Source organism: Anomaloglossus baeobatrachus, chromosome 3 (assembly GCF_048569485.1).
Source record: "Anomaloglossus baeobatrachus isolate aAnoBae1 chromosome 3, aAnoBae1.hap1, whole genome shotgun sequence".
NCBI classification, from domain to species: Eukaryota; Metazoa; Chordata; class Amphibia; order Anura; family Aromobatidae; genus Anomaloglossus; species Anomaloglossus baeobatrachus.
In genome coordinates, this window is record NC_134355.1 from 248,912,232 (window position 1) to 248,934,210 (window position 21,979).

Below are 21,979 nucleotides of genomic sequence, written 5' to 3' on the forward strand. Positions count from 1 at the left end.
GTGCACTTCAAATCTCTGCAGAAACACTGCATAATGGATGCAGTTTTTCTATTAAAAAAAGGCCAATTTTATGCGCTTGGGATGATGTCCCCACCATAGACAGAGTGGGAGCTGCATTCAGAATGTACAAATTATTGACATGCTGCTTTTATGAACGCACGGATTTGGGTCAAAATTTTAGCACCCAAATTGCTGCGTTCATAAAAGCAACGTGCGCACATGTCATGCACAGTCTTCATAGATTGTGCTGGGGATGGAGGATGCATGCATTTACGCTGCAGTGCTATACGCAGCGTAAATGCATACAATTATGCAACGTGCGCATGAGCCCTAAGGGGTACTTTGCACGCTGCGACATCGCAAGCCGATGCTGCGATGTCGAGTGCGATAGTCCCCGCCCCCGTAGCAATATCTTGTGATAGCTGCAGTAGCGAACATTATCGCTACGCCGGCTTCACATGCACTCACCTGCCTTGCGACGTCGCTCTGGCCGGCGACCTGTCTCCTTCCTAAGGGGGCGGGTCGTGCGGCATCACACGGCAGGCGGCCAATAGCAGCCGAGGGGTGGGTATGAGCAGGATGTAAACATCCCGCCCACCTTCTTCCTTCCACATTGCAGCCGGGACGCAGGTAGGAGAGGCTTCATACTCAGCGATGTGTGCTGCCGCAGGAACGAGGAACTACATCGTACCTGTCGCTGCACCGGCATTATGGAAATGTCGGACCCTACACCGATGATACGATAACGACGCTTTTGCGCTCGTTAATCTTATCAAAAAGGATTTGCACACTACGATATCGACTGCGACGCCGGATGTGTGTCACTTTCGATTTGACCCCACCGACATCGCAGCTGCGATGTCGTAGTGTGCAAAGCCCGCCTTAATCTTCAAGGGCATTGTTGTAAAAATGCTGTCCCAATATTTCTCCCAAAAGGTTGTTCTGTCTTCCACATCAATAACATATTCTTCTACAGCGTATTGTACAAACTGAGAAAAAGTAGTCGGAAACAGATTCACTTGTATATACAAACCTCTTTATTAAGGATATTCACCGTATAAGTTTGCTTGACACCGTAAAATGATTAAGTGCATTGTGTAAAAGCAAAAACAAATCAGTTTGGTTATTTAGCTTTTAATTTAGATAAACAGTTTCATGGTTTGCCATATTTAACTTACGATGAAAAACTGGAATATGGCCTGTCATTACATGTTCCTGAGGAATGGGGACACCAATATTTGGAGGTGGCTACTTTACAATACAACTTACATTATTGGCTTGATGATATAGCATTGTCCTGATATATGAGAATATGCAGATACCCTCAACTATGCCACATAAACTGCTTCGTGAAAATCGATCAAGAAATAGATGCAGGTCCAAAAGATTAATAAAATATTAAACAAAAAATATGCTTGTGTCAATAAAACCTGGATCCCAAAGAACCGCTAATTTAATTAAAGCTATTGTCTGGACATCACACCAATACTAATTTTCCAGTTTTAAAAATCCATGGCTTAAAAAGCACTTGATGTAATGTTAACCTATTTTAAATACCCTAAAATTCCTCAAAATTATGTGCGGAAATAATGAAATCTGAGGTTTTTTAATTAAAACTTATAAATACAACCTTTTCATAAATGAGATGCTTTATCCGGAATATAAATGAAACATTTTGTAAAATAGAATATTTTAAACAACTATATTTATGGTTAGATAAGACTAACAGGTTCAAGGGACACAAATTTGTTGTGAAACCATCAACCTTTGTTGAAAAATGTCCTTTTAAGCTTTCACACAAGCGAGTGCACTGCAGAGTCAGATGCCTTTGTAGTGTTTAGAGGCCACGGTCAACCATGGCAATTAGAGTCTGTTTTCCCACGTGTCCTTCTAGGTGTACAGTATATCAGTCTCTCATGAGCTGCTCCTACAATCATTGAAAAGGCTTTTAAGCCGCAAGCTTAAAAATCACAGTTGGATGCAGGAAATCCAATCGTAAACATTGAACCCTGACGAAAACTGGAGAATTCACATTCAGGAGACGTTTCCTGTGTCTTGGGGTGCCTCCTTTGTATCGCTGCTGCTTAGTAATAAAGGAACATATAGAGGGGCGTCCTTGAAGTCACTGGCTTGCAGAGTCCACCTGTACAAAATAAATGAGAAGAATAATTAAAAACACGTTATGGGCACGTTTACTTCATTAGAATGCAGTTTTTTTTTCCCTTATCTTTGCATCTCTGCAGTCTGAGTCACAATACATTTTTTTTTTAATTCAAACAGAGGTATTAGTGGATACATTAAAGGGAATCTGTCACCATATCTTTGCCACCCCATCTGTAGAGACAGAGACCCGGATTCCAGCGATGTGTCACTTACTGAGCTGCTTAAAGCCTCTGTCACACGTTCGTGCCTCCGGTACGTGTATGGATATTTTTCTCACGTACCGGAGACACAGGCAAACGTTGACATATGTATTCCTATGGTTTTGGACACACGTAAGTAGTTTTGCACGGAACGTGTGTCCGTTCCATACTTATGTGTGCCCGTGTGCTCCATACACCGACATGTCAGTTTTTCTCTGGCATCACGGATGTCACACGGAACGCACGCGCCGGAGAAAAGACATGTGTCTTTTAAAAAAAAAAAAAAAAAACCTTTACTCACCTTCTCCAGCCCTCCTGTCTCTGCCGCTGCTGTCACTTGCTGCCGACCGCTGCTCATTATGCTCGTTTAATATTCACTTCACTGCGGCCGGAAGCAGCAGCAGCGGGGAGTCGGCAGGAGCGGAGACCGAAGATCAGCACCACGGACAGCAACGCCAGGGACAGGTGAGTACAAAGTTCCCATTCTCCGTGTGTTATCACGGATAACACATGGAGAACACACGTGTGCCATACACACAGCACATCAAGGGCAATCTGCACCTCTGACACGTCCGTGAAAAACGTGCGTGTTTTTCAGGGACGTGTGACAGAGGCCTAATAGAGTTTCAATAAAATTAGTGCATGAGATCACTAGAGGACTAGTAAACCTGCCACCAGGTGGCCCTCCATGTTGTTGTGCTCTTTATAACCTGACCCCGCCACTGATTGACAGTGACCTGACCTGACCCCGCCTATGAGATTTCATTTTTGTTGTCCGCACAGTGCAGTTTTGTTTGGCTGCGTTTTTGAGCTGGAAAAAAATAAATGAGCATGTCAATTTTTTTCCTGCGTTTTTCCACCCATACAATTCATTGGAAAAACGCAGGAAAACGCAGTGATCAAAAACGCAGCACAACGCAACCAAAAATGCGGTAAAAATGCATGCATTTTTAGCCGCCAAAAACGCTGCATCTTTGTAGGGACAAAATGGCAAGGTATGCACATAGCCTCAGTGATACATAGCTCCACTGCATTTTGCCAAGGAGATTGAAAATCCTGTGCATGTTCTTAGACATCGCTCTTACAAGTTATGTCACTCACTCCCACAGAGGCATGAGAACATGATTACTGGGAGGAGAACTCTGGGGAAATTAATGCCCCAAGGCTAGTCGCTCACTAATTATTATATTGGTGGGACAGTTTAAAACTAATTTTATGGCGATTCAACAATCTATAAGCCTCAAAAAGTGGTTTAAAGGGGTTAGAGCAGCTGGCTCTCTAATCTTTAAGGATATCCATTTGGCCATTTAGGAAGCACATATCTATTGTGAATCAATTTCATCTGCTTTGGTGCATATCAAAGTGACAATAGCTGCACTTCTGAGGCAATGGCAAAGCAACCTCCAAAAAGGGAAAGGCTTTACAGGCAGAGGCCACAGATTGTGGCAGCCGTTCATAGTGTCAGGGCAGGCGTGAACACAATAGCTGCGGGCGCGCTTTGATGTCTGGCTCCTTGAGTGCGGGACCCAGAGCGTAAACCGCACTGCCTGTGTGAGCGCGTCACCACGATTATCCAGTGTCAGTGCGCAGGCAGAAAAACAGCATTCGCTTTGGGCCTCAGACACAAGTCAATCAATGTAAGGTACCAGCAGATTGGAGACATAGGCCATGCCAAGGGTTCACTGAAGCGCCTTGTTACCATGAAATGCAGTCCAATCTACATACATCATTTTAGAGAGCAGGGCAGATATATGGTTTTGGAAGAAGGGATATGGTATAACCTGTGTTTTACCATTTAAACATTTGCTCTTTGTTGAATTTGTGGCCCAATAAATGGTCCTATCAGTGACTGGCAGCTTACCTCTATGTGCGGACTCAAAGAAAGCTGTCAAATATCCAATATAGAGCAGAGGATTAAGTCACAGGTTATACTGAATCTCACCTACTCCGCTCCCCTGCCTGCAGTTTACAATCTACTGTATTTTCATGATGACACATTCCCTTTGCCTAGTATGGAAACTGGATATGCCTTTACAGTGTTGTTTCTGGTAACTTCAGAATAGGTTATATGTGTGTTCAGAAGAGCATTAATTAAATTACTGGCCATTATGACGTATGATGTATCCCGAATTTTTCACAAGTTTCCCTCTACAGGCTCTATCAATAATTTTCTGATATATCAGACCTATTGGAGATTAGCTACTATGATTTCTTGCATACACAGTACGCTCTACTTTCTCTGCTGCACACAGATAAAAGTAGCAGTATTGAAGACATACAGTAGTACTGAGCTGCGTGGCTGTGATTCCAGCACTGAAGTGAAATACATCTGTTGAAAGCTGCAGCTCGATCTGCCCATGTCTGCCTAAGTTCTCAGTGCTCCTCGCCTTCTTCCCATTGAGAGTAATAGGCTCTATAACTTGACACCTCATTGTGCCTCCAGTCAAAGTCCATCCTACTTTTATTATTTATTTTTACTTGCCCAAGAAGGATTTGAGCTGATTTTTAGAGTGGATGGTAAAATCAGTTGGGGAATGGGAGGGTGACAAGTCACTTGTAAGTGGGAAAAAAAGATTTCTCTGCTTAAACTACTGATACATGAAAATCTTGATGAAATAACAGTAACCAGTAGCGTACATAGAAATCACAGAGCCATAGTCAAAGCTGTAAAAGCTCTCCAAGTTTATAAGGTGCACCCCAAATTTACAGGAAGGAAAAAAAAAAAAAAAAAAAAAAAAAAGATGGCCCATCTTATAATCTGGTGTTGTCTTACTGGAGGGGAAGGGGGTGGCAGTGGTGGAGCGGTGTCACAAGAGGCAGGGACGGTGGTGGAGCAGGGCAATGGCGTGGCCGGGGTCCAAGATGCTTGCCGCGGGTGGCTTGAGGCAGGCAAGATCCAGAAACTACTGTGAGCTGCTGTGCTGGGGGCTGCTGTCGGTGAGGTGAGGCAGGAGCCATCCTTAGGTAGGCGGTGCGGGTTTCAAAGAAATGGAGCCCAGAGTCGGCGAATGCACAGATTGAGCTATCGGCTCAATGAGAAGCCGAGATCTCATCTACGCACGCACCACTTCCGGGCGCCATTTTCCTTAAGTCAGCTGCTGGGGTGGAAGTGGAGCGTGCGCAGATGAGATCTTGATCCGAGAGCTCCGCCAACTCCGGGTGCCATTATCTGAACCCGCACCGCTGACCTAAGGATGGCCCCTGCCTCACTGACCCCCCAGCACAACAGTCCCCATCCGCCAGCACCAACAGCCCACAGCACAGCACCTGCCTCTTCCACCACCTCCCGGTAAGCTATATTCGGGCTATAAGACACACCCTTTATTTTCCTCCCAAATGTTTAGGAGGAAAAATGCGTCTTATAATCCAAAAAACATGGGAAAATATGATATATATGTGGGGCGAAACTGTGGGGCAGGCACTGTTGGTAAACCAAACTCTGGGTGTGCATGTATGTATGTATGCCCCTGATAGGGCCCATTTAAAAAGATTATATAAAACCCTTTGGTTTGTGTGCCCCTATTTCTCAATAACAGCTCGCTGCATCTTTGGATGGCAAAGCTTCTCACCAATTCCTCTGTGCCACACATGCTTATAATGTGTATGCATATAGATTAGCGGAGCAATGAAGTGCCGCTAGATGTCGCAACACAGCAGTGACTTTTTACCAATAGCAGTATTACCATATTATTTGCATATCCTCTTATAGTATTAACAGCCCTATTCTTAATGATTTTTTTTACTTATATTTACAATTCGGTTTATTTTTTTTTTTGCCTAGAAACTAGTAAAAAAAAAGGGAGGGGTAATTTTTTGTGGAAATTGGTTGCTTACTTTGGTTCTTTCAATGGATAAAATATCTTAAGAAATTCAAGCACAACGGCTGCTCCTATCACTCCAACAATAAGAACTTGTGCAATGTCAACCATAATAGGATACAGCCTGGACCAGATAAGGCACAACTTGTCTCTCAGTTCATCTGCAAACTCGCACATTACCTGTAATGAAAACAGCAAAAAGAGAAATAAAATTCTCAAACAAATCTACTCTATTTTCATTCTCATTGTGGGATAATTCCTCTCGTCACTTGAGCTTTCAGTTCAATATGAATACAGAAATACCAAAATGTATATTTTGTTTTACTGCTTAAAAAAATAAATACATAAAACTTGGGTGTGTAATTATTTTTGGAGCTCAAGAACTGTTTTTTTTCCATAATCATATATGAGAAAAGCAGCTGCCACTCTGCCGCTTTTCCAGGTTTGTCTCGGGCTGGAGACACTGGGAGTACACATCCCAGGATGGGCTGGGGGGGCGCGGACATCCCAGGAGAGGCTGGGGGCGTGCGGACATCCTAGGAGGGGCTGGGGGTGCGCGGACATCCCAGGAGAGGTTGGGGGCGTGCGGACATCCCAGGAGGGGCTGGGGGTGCGCGAACATCCCAGGAGGGGCTGGGGGCGCGCGGACATCCCAGGAGGGGCTGGGGGCGCGCGGACATCCCAGGAGGGGCTGGTGGCACGGACAGCAGTGGGGGTTACACAGCACTGAGGCGGTACGCAGCACTTTGGGTACAGCGATGGATAGCAGATTCGCAGTACGGGGGGGAGGGAGTAGGAGTCACACAGCACAGGTCTGGGAGGCATGTACATCAGGGAGGCTGGTAAATCTGCCGGATCTCTCCTTCTGTGACAGGAGCGCAGCGCACTGCTTACCCTGCCCACAAGGTAAGCCCTGAGCACGTTAGCACAGGCCAGGGTTGAGCCTAGAATGTACGGGCTGCAGTCAGGTCCTTGAAGGAACCCATACGTTCTAGCATTTACCCACAGGCGAGAGTGCGTGCACTTTCTCGCATGATGCAGTGGGATTTAAAGGGCCAGCAGCTGGCAAAAGCGTAGTTGCGCTCGAGCACAGCGGTTCCTGGAATATGCCCAGGGGCCCCAGAAAAAGTCATCATGGGCCATAAACGTCCTGCGGGCCAGAGGTTCCCCACCCCTGCTCTAGAGAAAGACTGCAGCAGCACTGTAATCTGGAAAAGATGGAGATCAAGGTATATTTTTATTTTCAGAAGGGAGTAGAGAATAAAAATGTATTCAATTCCTAAAATATCACTTTTTAACCCTTTAGTGCAAAGTTACGGAACTGTACATTAAGTACTGAGGTCGGCAAATGTGGAGCAGGCTCATTCCACATACAGTTGACGACGGCTGTCTCCAACAGATCGGACCCAAGCCATTAATCATTTAGTCAATTTCCAACAGTTGCACTTAAATGGATTAGTTGACAGTACGCTGATACACCCGTGGGTTAAAATGCCAACTGGAGGTCTGCAGAAGGCCCATGTGATGGCCATCTTGGTACGTCAGTAAATATTCAAACAGTTATATACATACATCCTAAGGTGCACCTATACAATAATCATGCTGTCTAAATGGCATCTTGATATACAACAGCTGTCAGGTGGATGAATTATCTTAGCAAAGGAGAAGTGCTCACTAATAATGATGAGTGAATTTTGAAATACTCGGATTCGCGATACTCATAACGAGTGCTGTCTAATACTCGCGTATTCATTCCGAATAGTGTGTGCAATGTAAGTCAATGGGGAAAACTCGCAAAGTAACGAGTAACCCAAATGCCATACTATTCGCTAGTCACACAAATAGTAATAAAATTTGCGAGTTTTTCCCCATTGACTTGCATTGCACACACTATTCGTAATGAATACATGAGTTTTGACAGTACTCGTTATGAGTATCGTGAATCCGAGCATTTCGAAACTCGCTCATCATTCACTAACACAGATTTAGACAAATTTTTGAACAATATTTGAGAGAAAAAGACCTCTTGTGTATATAGAAAACGTCTGAGTACAGTTCATGAAAACTGGGAGCAATAATAGAAGTATTGCGTTTATCATTTTGTTCAGTATATATCACACACATTATACATATATACAGAAATATTTGGACAGTGACAGGTTTTGGCATATTCATATTCAAGATACAGTTATATAATCAATATGGGCTTACAGTGGAGACTCCGCTTTAATTTGAGGGTAATCAAATCCTAATTGGAGTAAGGGTGTTCACAAGAACAAAGTTCATTTTGAAGTTCATATTAATTAATAGATCCTGGAATAATAATTTCTCAGCACAGGAACATTTTTTTTAAATCTTATATATGTGCCCCTGCTATGTACTGTGTAATGGATAACCGTACAGGTCTATGGTCTGATCATACCATAGCTCCTGGGCAGGGGAGGATAAACAAGAGTAAACAGACATTACAGCACGGGGTCATAGATGAATCATTTTGTGAGGTAAAGCATTTCCCTGCCTGTTTTTTTTGTTTTTTTTTAAAGTTTTACTTCAAAGGAAGAATCAGCTGCTATCTCGTATGTCCATATACTTTTTTTTTACTTCCTTTCCTGCCCAGATGTGGTGGTACGATCGGACGATGTCCCTGTACAGTCAGACACATCCATTACACAATACACAGCAGGGACAAATAGAAAGAATAACTTGCAATCTCATGCAGAACTGTCTGTATACTTTTTTACTTCCTGCTCTGTCCAGGAGATGTGGTATGATCAGACCATGTTCCTGCACGGTCAGACACGGCCATTACACAGCACATAACAGGGAGACATATATAAGATTATCTCGGCACAGGAACATTTTATATAACATCCAATTGTGAAACCTAAATTTTAATCAATAGGTCTTGGAATAATATTTTGTTGATGGGACAAACTCTATAAGACAAAACTTAAGGCAGAAAGACCCACAAACCAGCAACAACTTAAGTCGGACGCAGTAAAGCCTTACAAAAGGCAGAAACCCTGCATTTGGTGACGTCCATGGCTTCCACACTCAAGGCAGTCATTGTCTGTAAAGGATTCTCTATAAAGTATTAAAAATTAGCATTTTATTATAAACTAAATTTGTCCAATTACTTTTGAGCCCCTGAAATGAGGAGACGTTGTAGAAAAATGGTTGCAATTCCTATACGTTTCACAGGATATTTTTGTTCAACCCCTTAAATTAAACCTGAAAGTCTCCACTACAATTACATCAGTTATTTCATTTTAAATACAAAATAAAAAATATTGGTCACTGTCCAAATATTTCTGAGGAGTGTATTTGAGCCTCATGTAGGCAAAACCCACTTTTTAAGCTCCACTGAGTGAATGGTGGTGGTATGGATATACTGAGCTAGAGTTTGCCATACCACAGCTAACCGCACTCAGCAAAGTCAGTATACTGCAAGACAAATATCAGGTCACCTTATAAGAGGAGGCTGGTATAACGGTTCTGATTGGAGTCTCTGGGAGTTTGCCCGGAAATGGCTCCTCATCCACCGTAGTGTTCTGGCCAATGCTGTATTCTCTGGTCGTCTGCTGTGGAACACTATCCCCTGCTGTATCAGAGAGCACATGCCATCTGTAGATATCAGCTTTAAAACCAAGATATTTAATCTATTGGACAGACATTAATAACAGATCTAATGTGCTTGTGATAGAAGTTTAAAATTTTTTTTTTTTTTTAAATTAGCACCATCAAATCAAAAGTACAACATTATGTCCCTTATCATCACATGCAGGGCTGGCGTCAGCACCCTGCACGCCGGGGCAAATGCCAGGGCCCTGGACAGCTGGGGGGGCCCACTCGCCTTAGTCAGTTCTGCTGCAGAGTTCCGGGGACCACTGTCCTCGGCAGGAAACTGTGGCTGCCATCCCTTTAAGGCGCGCAGTCCACAGCGTTCGCTGCGTCCTCCTTGTTTGAACTTAATCTGTGGGTGGAGCTACTGCACGGCGTGCTGCTCCAGTCCCACAGATGAAAACAAGGAGCAGTGCCAGCCACCGACCCTCCGGCGCTGTGTGGGCTCCCTCTCCACCGTGATTTGAGGGGTATGTTGCACCCCCTTCCCCCCCACACGATCTGTATGTGCCCTCCCAGCCCCCCGATTTATGGGCCCCAGTGAGCTGTATGGGCTCCCCCCCCTCCGAGATGTATGTCTTGGCTCCCCCCTCAGAGATGTATGTGCTGGCCCCCGGAGCCACGTGTTCGGGCACCCCAGAGCCACGTGTGTGGGGCCCCCAGTGCCGCTTATGGGGCCCCCAGAGCCTCGTGTGCACATTTCTCAGCTGTCCCATCATAAGCTACAACCCCCTGCATTAAAAGGAGATAACTACAACAGTGTGTGTGAGTGTGTGTCTGGGTGCAGCAGGGCCGAGTGTGTATCTGTTAGTGACGGCCATCATGCAGCACAGCCACATGCCCAGGAGGAGCTGGATGGAGACAAGCGAGAATGTGTCTGTATGCATGTATGATGTGTTTCTACTGTATGTATGTCACCGTAAATGACTCTGTATAGATTTGTCTGTTTATATGTATTTTTGTGAGTTTGTCTTCAAATATGTATATGTACGTATGCATGTATGTGTACGTATCTGTGTATTTTCGTGTCTGCATGTGGATGGGGCCCAGTGAGACTCTTCCGCCCCAGGCCCACAAAAACCTGGAGCCAGCCATGATCACATGTAACATTCAGATAGAGTATGCATAGGGTACAGGTCTAGGGTTAACTACTAGGATAGGACAGGATTTCCTTTCTTCCGATATGTCCAAATAGACATCGGAGTTGATTCTATATACTATATGCATTACATTTTATATAATACCTCCTTTGTAGCTAGAGCTGAAGAGACCACTTCTAATCTACCGTAGCTCTGGAAGCACAGCAGTGCCTGACAAGTCAGCTGTAACACTGCGTCCCTGCACTCCTTGCTCTGTTGCAGGGACACATTCTGACTCACTGCCGAGGCCGGGTCCCTCCACGCTGCCGGCGTCCCTGCTTCTTCTCTACGTGGGTTCTCCTCCCGCCTCCCTAAGTCTGTGCGTTCGTCACTGCATCTCCAGGTGCTCTCCTAAGGCGTGCACGCGCACCGCTGCACCTCAGCCTATTGCTGAGAGATACTGAGTATTTAGGGCAGGCTCCCACTAGGGGAGCTGCCTGATCAACGCCTTAGCTAAGCTAGTCAGTGTCCACTACTCCAGCTAGCTAGTTGCCAGGTCCCCTTGTCTGTTCCGTCTGTTTAGTCCTGTTGGTTCCCTGCCTGTCAGTCTGGTCCTGTCGGTGCCTGTCCAGCCCGGCTGTGCCTCTGGCCTCAGCTGCTCCTGTGGCCCTCGCTATGTCAGAGACTGTGCCTGTGCCTACAGCCTCAGCTATCCCAGTGGCCCTCCCCACACCAGAGACTGTCTGTCCAGCCCAGCCACACCTCCAACCTCAGCAACCCTGGTGGCCCTTGCCAAACTAGAGATTGTGCCTGTCCAGCCCGGCTGTGCTTCCAGCCTCAGCAACACTGGTGGCACTTGCCACACCAGAGACTGTGCCTGTCCAGCCCGGTCAAGCCTCCAGCCTCAGCTATCCCAGTGGCCATCACCACACCAGAGACTGTCTGTCCGTCTCAGCTATGCCTCCAGCCTCTGCTTCCCTCGTGATCCCTATTTACACTCGAGACTCAGCCCTGTCTTCTCCTGTGCCCGCCCATGCCCTGGGGGTCAGCTGCCACAGTCCCGATCCCTGCCCTGGGAGTAACACCTGGCATCCGCGTTGCGGTGGGTGCTTAGTCAAGCCCTTCCCACTAAAAGGGTAGACCCGTGGTCCCCTTCTGCTCGCTGCAGTACCACCATCACCGGCGGCGAGTGTGACACTGGCACTACTGTTCCAGGGCTTTAGAATAGCTCAGGAAGCCAATCATAAACTCCAGGACATTACACATGCAGAGCTGTGAAAGTATTTCTCCCCTCCCAAATAATTCTATATTTGCTACATTTGTCATTTTTACATCTTTCAGATCATGTAACCAATTTGAATGTAATATAAAGACAAAATGATCATTCCATTTATTGGAGATAGACACTTACTGAATAAATACATCTCTGATGTGAAAGACTAATGGCCGCTCCAAAACCTAATAACTGGTTATGTCATCCGTGGCAGTAACAACAAAAGTTAAACCTTTGATAACATACGGTACAAAGGAATTTTGCTTGGGTGCTTCTGATGCATCGAGAACCCAATGTTACATACTGATGAGCAGGATTTTTTGATAGTTGTTCAGGTCCTCCAGATTTGGTATACATCTGCCATTTATCAGTGTGTACAAGCCGTCGTCTTTACATTTACTATGGATATTTTTTAATCAAGATGAAATACAGAAAAGTTTTTTATTTTATCCTTTGGAGTCCAGCTGGATGCTTTCGCTGCTTTGTTCCATATTGTTCTCTGTTGTAATGTGGCCATATTGTCCCCTTGTAGTAATGTCTCCTGTAGTATCCCGTTATAACGTTCACACACAAAAAAAAAAAAAAAAAAGATTTTTCTCACCATTCCTCCGTTCCCTTGATGTCTTGCAGCCAGCAGGTACCTAGACCCCGTGAGGGTCGTGACAACTGCTGTCTGGTACACAAGGCCGCCATCAGCGTTTTCCTACTGGGGAGTGATTTGCGGCACTGCTGCTCTCCTCACATCTTTACTAATGGCAGCCGTGCTGGCCAATCAGAATACACCCACATTAGCTACTGGCCTCTGATTGGCCGGTGGCAGCTGCCATTAGTAAAACTGTGTAGAGGCATGCTGCTCTGCGCAGTGCCGCTGGAAGGAAAGTACTGGTGGTCACGCGGTCTAGGTGTCTGCTGGTGTTTCAGACCTCTGATCTAGATGCTTTCTGGCAAAAGTGAAACAAGTTTTGTTATTTTTGGACAGCCTCCCTATATACAGCATGAGTCCCCACACAGCCCCCTATATCCAAGATGAGCCCTCACGCAGCCCCCTATATGGAGGATGAGCCCTCTCACAGCCCCCTATATCCAAGATGAGCCCTCACGCAGCCCCCTATATGGAGGATGAGCCCTCACGCAGCCCCCTATATGGAGGATGAGCCCTCACGCAGCCCCCTATATGGAGGATGAGCCCTCACGCAGCCCCCTATATGGAGGATGATCCCTCACGCAGCCCCCTATATGGAGGATGATCCCTCACGCAGCCCCCTATATGGAGGATGATCCCTCACGCAGCCCCCTATATGGAGGATGATCCCTCACGCAGCCCCCCATATGGAGGATGAGCCCTCACGCAGCCCCCTATATGGAAGATGAGCCCTCATGCAGCCCCCTATATGGAGGATGAGCCCTCACACAGCCCCCTATATGGAAGATGAGCCCTCACACAGCCCCCCTATATGGAGGATGAGCCCTCACGCAGCCCCCTATATGGAGGATGAGTCCTCACGCAGCCCCCTATATCCAAGATGAGCCTTCACACAGACCCCTATATGCAGGATGAGCCCTCACACAGCTCCCTATATGTAAAATGAGCCCTCACACACTACCCTATATTCAGGATAAGCCCTCACACAGCCCCCTATATGCAGGATGAGCCTTCACAAAAGTTCCCCTATATGCAGGATGAGTCCTCACATAGCCCACTAAATACAGGATGAGCCCTCACACAGTTCCCCTATATAAATGCTGAGCCCTTGCATAGCGCCCTATATAAAAGGAAAAGCCCTCACATATCCCTCTATAAACAGGCAAAATTCCACATGATGAAAAAAAAACAAAAAAAAAAACAAAAAACACAAACACCTTTACATACTCACCTCGCTGCTGTTAACCTGCGTTTTGCTGCTATTCTGTCTTGCCGGCAACGGAGCTAAAAAGGAAAGCTCCCTCTTGCCCAGCGCACAAAAAACTTTATAATGAAGGCAATCTGGCCCTGGTTCTGCCGGAATCTTGGTCGGTCACCCAGATTGCCCCGATTACAAACCTCCCATGGTAATGACAATATGACTTATGAATCCAAATTCCTACATCGCTAAAGAGAACCAGCAGAATTTTGCTATATGAAGCAAAGGCAGGGCCATACTGGCACTAGGATGCTGTATCCACGCATACCTGTTGTATAGATGGGACGCTTGATTGCTGAAATAGCTGTAATCAAAGTTACAGAAATGCACTGCACTTTGATTGACTTGTGCATTATGGGTAGGGTTCTGCTCTGTTCACCCGCCCCTGTCTGCTGTCTTGGGAAGGGAATGGGGGGGTGGCCTGGACAGCAGACAGGGGCGGGTGAACCCCACCCACAATGCACAAGTCAATCAAAGTGCATTGCATTTCTGTAACTTTGATTACAGCTATTTCAGCAATCAAGCAACCCATCTATACAACAGGTATGCGTGGATACAGCATCCTAGTGCCAGTATGGCCCTGCCTATACTTCCTATAGCAAAATCCTGCTGGTTGGGTCTCTTTAAAGGACCTCTCGCAGTAGTCAGGAAGACTAAATGAAATGGCACACAAAACTAGATAATAAAAGACCAATGCAATAAAGAAATGTCAGGTACCAATGACTGATCAAATGATCTTGGTATAATAAACATCCTTATAAAAATAACTTACCTAGTACAGTGGAATAATACAAGAAAAAAAAAAAAAAAAAAAGATAGGTGCTGAAAATTAAGGTGCTATATAACTAAATGAACAAGAGTTTACCCGAGGGCATGTCCCACAATTGCAGTCCCGACACCGTGCCATTCATTTAGCTATATATCATCTTTACATATCACTGTGCTCTGCCATTGTTAGTTGCTTCCTTTATCAACTATCTTTAGAATTACTGTGCATCATGTTGATATTTATATTGACACATTTAATCTTGCAACTTATCTAGTGTGTATAATATTATATATCTATATATATAATTGCCTTATTCTGTCTGTCTGTCTGTCTGTCTATCTGTCTGTCTGTCTGTCATGCTCCGAAATTGTGTCCTTACGGTGACACAAAGCTGATTGGCCGCTGGGCTCGCCATGGCCCCGCCCCCCCACACGGATTGGCCTCTCGCCCCGGCTCTCTGCAGGCCCCGCCCCCTCACGCAATGCACGCTCGCTGTGGCCCAACTGACACGGGGCTCCGATTCCCAGGTGAGTACACACACATCAGATCACACTCACTCTCACACTCACTCTCACACATCACATCCACACACTCACAACATGCTGGGATATCGCTTGCTTCTACACCGGCTCCGTCAGGATCCCGGCAGCGCCAGACATAACCTTGCGATGCTGGGATCTTAACGGAGGCCGTGAAAGCTGGTAACCATTATACACATCGGGTAACTAAGGTCCCTTAGTTACCCGATGTGTATCATAGTTACCAGTGTACACCGGCTCACACTCACACACACATCACATCGCATCCACACATCAAGGTCCTGCAGCTGCAGAACATACATAACATAACAGCACACACACACACACACAAATCAGATCACACTCACTCACATACACACATCACATCGCATCCACATACTCACAACATCCTGGGATATCGCTTGCTTCTCGGCGGCGATATTGTGCTGTGAGCTTCCAGGACCTGACGGAGGATCACATGGCCAGAAGCATGTGATATCCCCGGATGTTGTGAGTATCAGCGCGTATGTGCAATATCGTCAGTGTCTGTGTGTGTGAGTGTATGCGATCGGTTGTGTGTGAGTGTATGCGATCGGTTGTGTGTGAGTGTATGCGATCGGTTGTGTGTGTGAGTGGATGCGATCGGTTCTGTGTGTGAGTGGATGCGATCGGGTGTGTGTGTGAGTGGATGCGATCGGTTGTGTGTGTGAGTGGATGCGATCGGTTGTGTGTGTGAGTGGATGCGATCGGTTGTGTGGGTGAGTGGATGCGATCGGTTGTGTGGGTGAGTGGATGCGATCGGGTGTGGGTGAGTGTCGGCAGAGGAGCACGGCGTGCTGGAGGAGGCTGGGAGCAGAGAGGCTGATCTTGGGGAAGGCTGGGAGGGGGGGGCTGATGCTGAGGGAGGCTGGAAGGAGAGAGGCTGAGCAAACGTGCTCCATCCGCCATACTGCGCACTCCCCATCGTGCTGCATCCCCCATGCTGCGCACTCCCAAACGTGGTCCATCCGCCATGCTGCGCACTCCCAAACGTGGTCCATCCGCCATGCTGCGCACTCCCAAACGTGGTCCATCCGCCATGCTGCGCACTCCCAAACGTGCTCCATCCGCCATGCTGCGCACTCCCAAACGTGCTCCATCCGCCATACTGCGCACTCCCCATCGTGCACCATCCGGCATGCTGCGCACTCCTAAGCGGATGGAGCATGATGGGGGGTGCGCAGCATGGCGGATGGAGCACGTTTGGGAGTGCGCAGCATGGCGGATGGAGCACGTTTGGGAGTGCGCAGCATGACGGATGGAGCACGTTTGGGAGTGCGCAGCATGACGGATGGAGCATGTTTGGGAGTGCGCAGCATGCCGGATGGTGCACGATGGGGAGTGCGCAGTATGGCGGATGGAGCACGTTTGGGAGTGCGCAGTATGGCGGATGGAGCACGTTTCGGAGTGCGCAGCATGGCGGATGGAGCACGTTTGGGAGTGCGCAGCATGGCGGATGGACCACGTTTGGGAGCGCGCAGCATGGCGGATGGAGCACGTTTGGGAGTGCGCAGCATGGCGGATGGAGCACGTTTGGAAGTGCGCAGCATGGCGGATGGAGCACGTTTGGGAGTGCGCAGCATGGCGGATGGAGCACGTTTGGGAGTGCGCAGCATGCCGGATGGTGCACGATGGGGAGTGCGCAGTATGGCGGATGGAGCACGTTTGGGAGTGCGCAGCATGGCGGATGGAGCACGTTTGGGAGTGCGCAGCATGGCGGATGGACCACGTTTGGGAGTGCGCAGCATGGCGGATGGACCACGTTTGGGAGTGCGCAGCATGGCGGATGGAGCACGTTTGGGAGTGCGCAGCATGGCGGGTGGAGCACGTTTGGGAGTGCGCAGCATGGCGGATGGAGCATGATAGGGGGTGCGCAGCATGGCGGATGGAGCACGTTTGGGAGTGCGCAGCATGGCAGATGGAGCACGTTTGGGAGTGTGCAGCATGGCGGATAGAGCACGATGGGGAGTGCGCAGTATGGCGGATGGAGCACGTTTGGGAGTGCGCAGTATGGCGGATGGAGCACGTTTCGGAGTGCGCAGCATGGCGGATGGAGCACGTTTGGGAGTGCGCAGCATGGCGGATGGACCACGTTTGGGAGCGCGCAGCATGGCGGATGGAGCACGTTTGGGAGTGCGCAGCATGGCGGATGGAGCACGTTTGGAAGTGCGCAGCATGGCGGATGGAGCACGTTTGGGAGTGCGCAGCATGGCGGATGGAGCACGTTTGGGAGTGCGCAGCATGCCGGATGGTGCACGATGGGGAGTGCGCAGTATGGCGGATGGAGCACGTTTGGGAGTGCGCAGCATGGCGGATGGAGCACGTTTGGGAGTGCGCAGCATGGCGGATGGACCACGTTTGGGAGTGCGCAGCATGGCGGATGGAGCACGTTTGGGAGTGCGCAGCATGGCGGATGGAGCACGTTTGGGAGTGCGCAGCATGGCGGGTGGAGCACGTTTGGGAGTGCGCAGCATGGCGGATGGAGCATGATAGGGGGTGCGCAGCATGGCGGATGGAGCACGTTTGGGAGTGCGCAGCATAGCGGATGGAGCACGTTTGGGAGTGTGCAGCATGGCGGATAGAGCACGATGGGGAGTGCGCAGCATGGCGGATGGAGCACGTTTGGGAGTGCGCAGCATGGGGGATGCAGCACGATGGGGAGTGCGCAGTATGGCGGATGGAGCACGTTTGGGAGTGCGCAGCATAGCGGATGGACCACGTTTGGGAGTGCGCAGCATGGCGGATGGAGCACGTTTGGGAGTGCGCAGCATGGGGGATGCAGCACGATGGGGGGTGCGCAGCATGGGGGATGGAGCACGATGGGAGGTGCACACCTCCCCCCAACACACACACACACGCGCACTGCACAACACACACACACTAGGAATCACAAACAACGCCCTACACAGACACCCACACACACAGACAACGCTGCACACACAAATATACGCACATACTGCACAACACACACATTGCTCAAAACATACCTCCCCCAAAACACACCACACCCACACAAACCGCACAACACACACACACACACAACGCTACAGACACACAGCGCTCCACAAACAACGCAACACACGCAACACACATACAACACCGCTCTCACCCCCCGCGACACTCAGAACATGTACAGCGCCCTACACAAACACTTGGTAACTACACACAACAACATCTATATATATAACAAAAATCATACATGAACTACACAATACGTAAATTCTAGAATACCCGATGCGTAGAATCGGGCCACCTTCTAGTATATATATATATATATATATATATATATATATATATATATATATATATATATACATACATACATACACATATATATACATATACACACACACACATACCATTTCTGGGTTATTTTTTATATACTACATTACATCATGTATTTATTATATCTTGTGGTAAATATTTCTGTATTGGGCTGTTTACCATTCAATGTTTAGCTCCTTTGTCAGTTTGCACATACGTCACCTTACTATATATTGTAATATACAGATATTTATTAATTGGGTGTGTAAAATGTTTGATTAATATCTCTTTTATTGTTATTGGTATAGTACATATTGGCTATTATCGAGGTTGTTTGTACTCCTCTTGGTGTTACATTTCGTGTAACTGGCCACATACTATAAACAAATATATGTTTTTTTGTGGTGCATTACACTGCTATTGATATAACAAATAAACAGATGACAATTGCAATTGTCCCTTGCTGTGCCGTTTGTGGTGCTGTTTTGCATTACTTCTTACCTTGCTTTTTATTTTATATATCAATAAACTTTACATATTTTATACTGTGTACTTGCTATTTTTTGTTATAGGGGTATACAGCACTGTATAAGTAAACCATTATAGGTAAAAAAAAATGAACTGGAGTGTAATTAAGAAGAGTAAATTCTGTGTGAGAAACATTGACCACTATCCTGATGAAATAAGTTAATTTTCTCATACACTAGTTTAGTAAGCTATACATGACCCCCAAAAAATATATTTCTACAAATAAGAAGATCCTAAGGAATCTTACCCGATTCTGGGATATTTGGAAAGGTAAATAAGACATCATTGTCCCAAGGAATGGAGGAGAGGTGTGAATCTTCAAGGTTTAATGTTGAACTTGTATACCAGAGAATTTCCATATGTTTATTCATTATGAATTCCACTTCTGCTATCTGACTTTCATTCACCTGTTAAAAACAATAAACAGTGATAATTTTACAGAGCTCAAAATGCAGGTGTGAACAGAGCTGGACACTTCCATGTGCTGATCGGTTCTTCTCACTGTTAAGACTTAATCTATAGTATTTAGAGAACACTGCACCAGTATAATACAGCTCACAAGGGTGCTATATACTTTAGATAACTCCCCTTATAAGGTAGTATACATGTATAGAGCAATTGTAAACTAATATTGATATGCAAAGGAGTTTTCTAGTCGAAACCCACAAGTCTACAGTTGTCTGTAGCTGCAGACTTGTAAATCCTCACATTACACACACTGTGAGGATTCTCCGGTGTCAGAGCTGGGAACAGCATTTATGTGGCTGCGAGTATGCGATATATATACTCCTGTCCAAAGTCTGACTAGAAGGTTACAGCTTTAATCAATGCGCATGTACTGAATGAGGCCGTGCCCATTTAGTTGGATTTGGGTATGGAGAATATATATCACATACTTACATTCACATAACAGGCCATTCCCAGCTCTGGCACTGGAGAATTCTCAGAGTGACACGGTGCGTGCGATGTGAGGATTCACAAGTCTGCAGTTACAGAGTGACACGGTGCGTGCGATGAGAGGATTCACAAGTCTGCAGTTACAGAGTGACACGGTGCGTGCGATGTGGGCATTCACAAGTCTGCAGTTACAGAGTGACACGGTACGTGCGATGTAAGGATTCACAAATCTGCAGTTACAGAGTGACACGGTGCGTGCGATGCGAGGATTCACAAGTCTGCAGTTACAGAGTGACACGGTGCATGCGATGTGAGGATTCACAAGTCTGCAGTTACAGAGTGACACGGTGCATGCGATGTGAGGATTCACAAGTCTGCAGTTACAGAGTGACACGGTACGTGCGATGTAAGGATTCACAAATCTGCAGTTACAGAGTGACACGGTGCGTGCGATGCGAGGATTCACAAGTCTGCAGTTACAGAGTGACACGGTGCGTGCGATGAGAGGATTCACAAGTCTGCAGTTACAGAGTGACACGGTGCGTGCGATGTGGGCATTCACAAGTCTGCAGTTACAGAGTGACACGGTACGTGCGATGTAAGGATTCACAAATCTGCAGTTACAGAGTGACACGGTGCGTGCGATGCGAGGATTCACAAGTCTGCAGTTACAGAGTGACACGGTGCATGCGATGTGAGGATTCACAAGTCTGCAGTTACAGAGTGACACGGTGCATGCGATGTGAGGATTCACAAGTCTGCAGTTACAGAGTGACACGGTACGTGCGATGTAAGGATTCACAAATCTGCAGTTACAGAGTGACACGGTGCGTGCGATGCGAGGATTCACAAGTCTGCAGTTACAGAGTGACACGGTGCGTGCGATGCGAGGATTCACAAGTCTGCAGTTACAGAGTGACACGGTATGTGCGATGTAAGGATTCACAAATCTGCAGTTACAGAGTGACACGGTGCGTGCGATGTGAGGATTCACAAGTCTGCAGTTACAGAGTGATACGGTGCGTGCGATGTCAACATTCACAAGTCTGCAGTTACAGAGTGACATGGTGCGTGCGATGTGAACATTCACAAGTCTGCAGTTACAGAGTGACACGGTGCGTGCGATGTGAGGATTCACAAGTCTGCAGTTACAGAGTGACACAGTTACTATTATATAGCTGCAGAAGTTGATTATTATGTACGTTGAATTAGATTCTTCAATGTATTTTTCCAATAAATACTGTAAATGTTTTAGATTTTTATTAAATCTTCCATATGGTTCAAGAGCTAAGGGCTTTATTATTTAGAGCTTGTTCTTTAGAAGTGGTCAGTGCTCACGGCATTCTGTGATCGAGTGTCTTTTGGCTGCTCTGCATTATTACCCCGTGAGCCAAGCCCCCTTGGAAAACAACATAAAATATTAGCACTAATTAGAAAAGCCTACATCTCTGGAACTGTATTTAAAAGAAAAAAAATAAAGAATACTCGGGAGCAGTGGGAATAAAATACAAGCAAGAACTTGCCAATTTTCACCTGTTGAAAGATTAACTCTTTAAATGTGTGCACGATATGTCCGATGCTGGCTTGTGCCAGCATTAGGACATTATGTGTGGGAAGAGTTGAACAGCCATGCTCTCCTTACCTCCTCATGCCATTATAGCATTTAAACCAGACGTTATATCTGAACAAGCTTTTCCTTCCCCCTCCAAAAGGTCTGTATACCACAGGATGTTTAATGTAATGTATATCTCAGGATGTGTACAGCACATAGGGTACACAGTCTGAGGTATACACCACATTTGGTATGTAGCGCCCCTGAGCTACTCAGGGCACTAAAGGGAACTGCATCCTCTCGGGGATGCAGGACCTACCCCCTGGGACCTGGAACACCTGTGCCAGAAACACCCAC

At 46.8% G+C, this 21,979-nt stretch overlaps 1 protein-coding gene across 2 annotated transcripts in view; it reads right to left on the reverse strand.

The window, feature by feature from the left end:
• Window positions 1-1,014: 1,014 nt before the first annotated feature.
• GINM1 (glycosylated integral membrane protein 1) overlaps window positions 1,015-21,979 on the reverse strand; it is a 60,249-nt gene continuing 39,284 nt past the window's right edge. Inside the window, exons 5-8 of one of the 2 annotated variants that reach the window (XM_075338232.1) lie at window positions 19,421-19,580; window positions 9,649-9,779; window positions 6,198-6,361; window positions 1,015-2,143 (exon numbers count right to left, since the gene is read on the reverse strand). In XM_075338232.1, coding sequence (XP_075194347.1) covers window positions 2,035-2,143; window positions 6,198-6,361; window positions 9,649-9,779; window positions 19,421-19,580 — 564 coding nt within the window. In that variant the 3' untranslated portion in view covers window positions 1,015-2,034. Of the gene's footprint in view, window positions 2,144-6,197; window positions 6,362-9,648; window positions 9,783-19,420; window positions 19,581-21,979 lie in introns of both variants that reach the window. The other variant, XM_075338231.1, reaches the window with a different exon arrangement.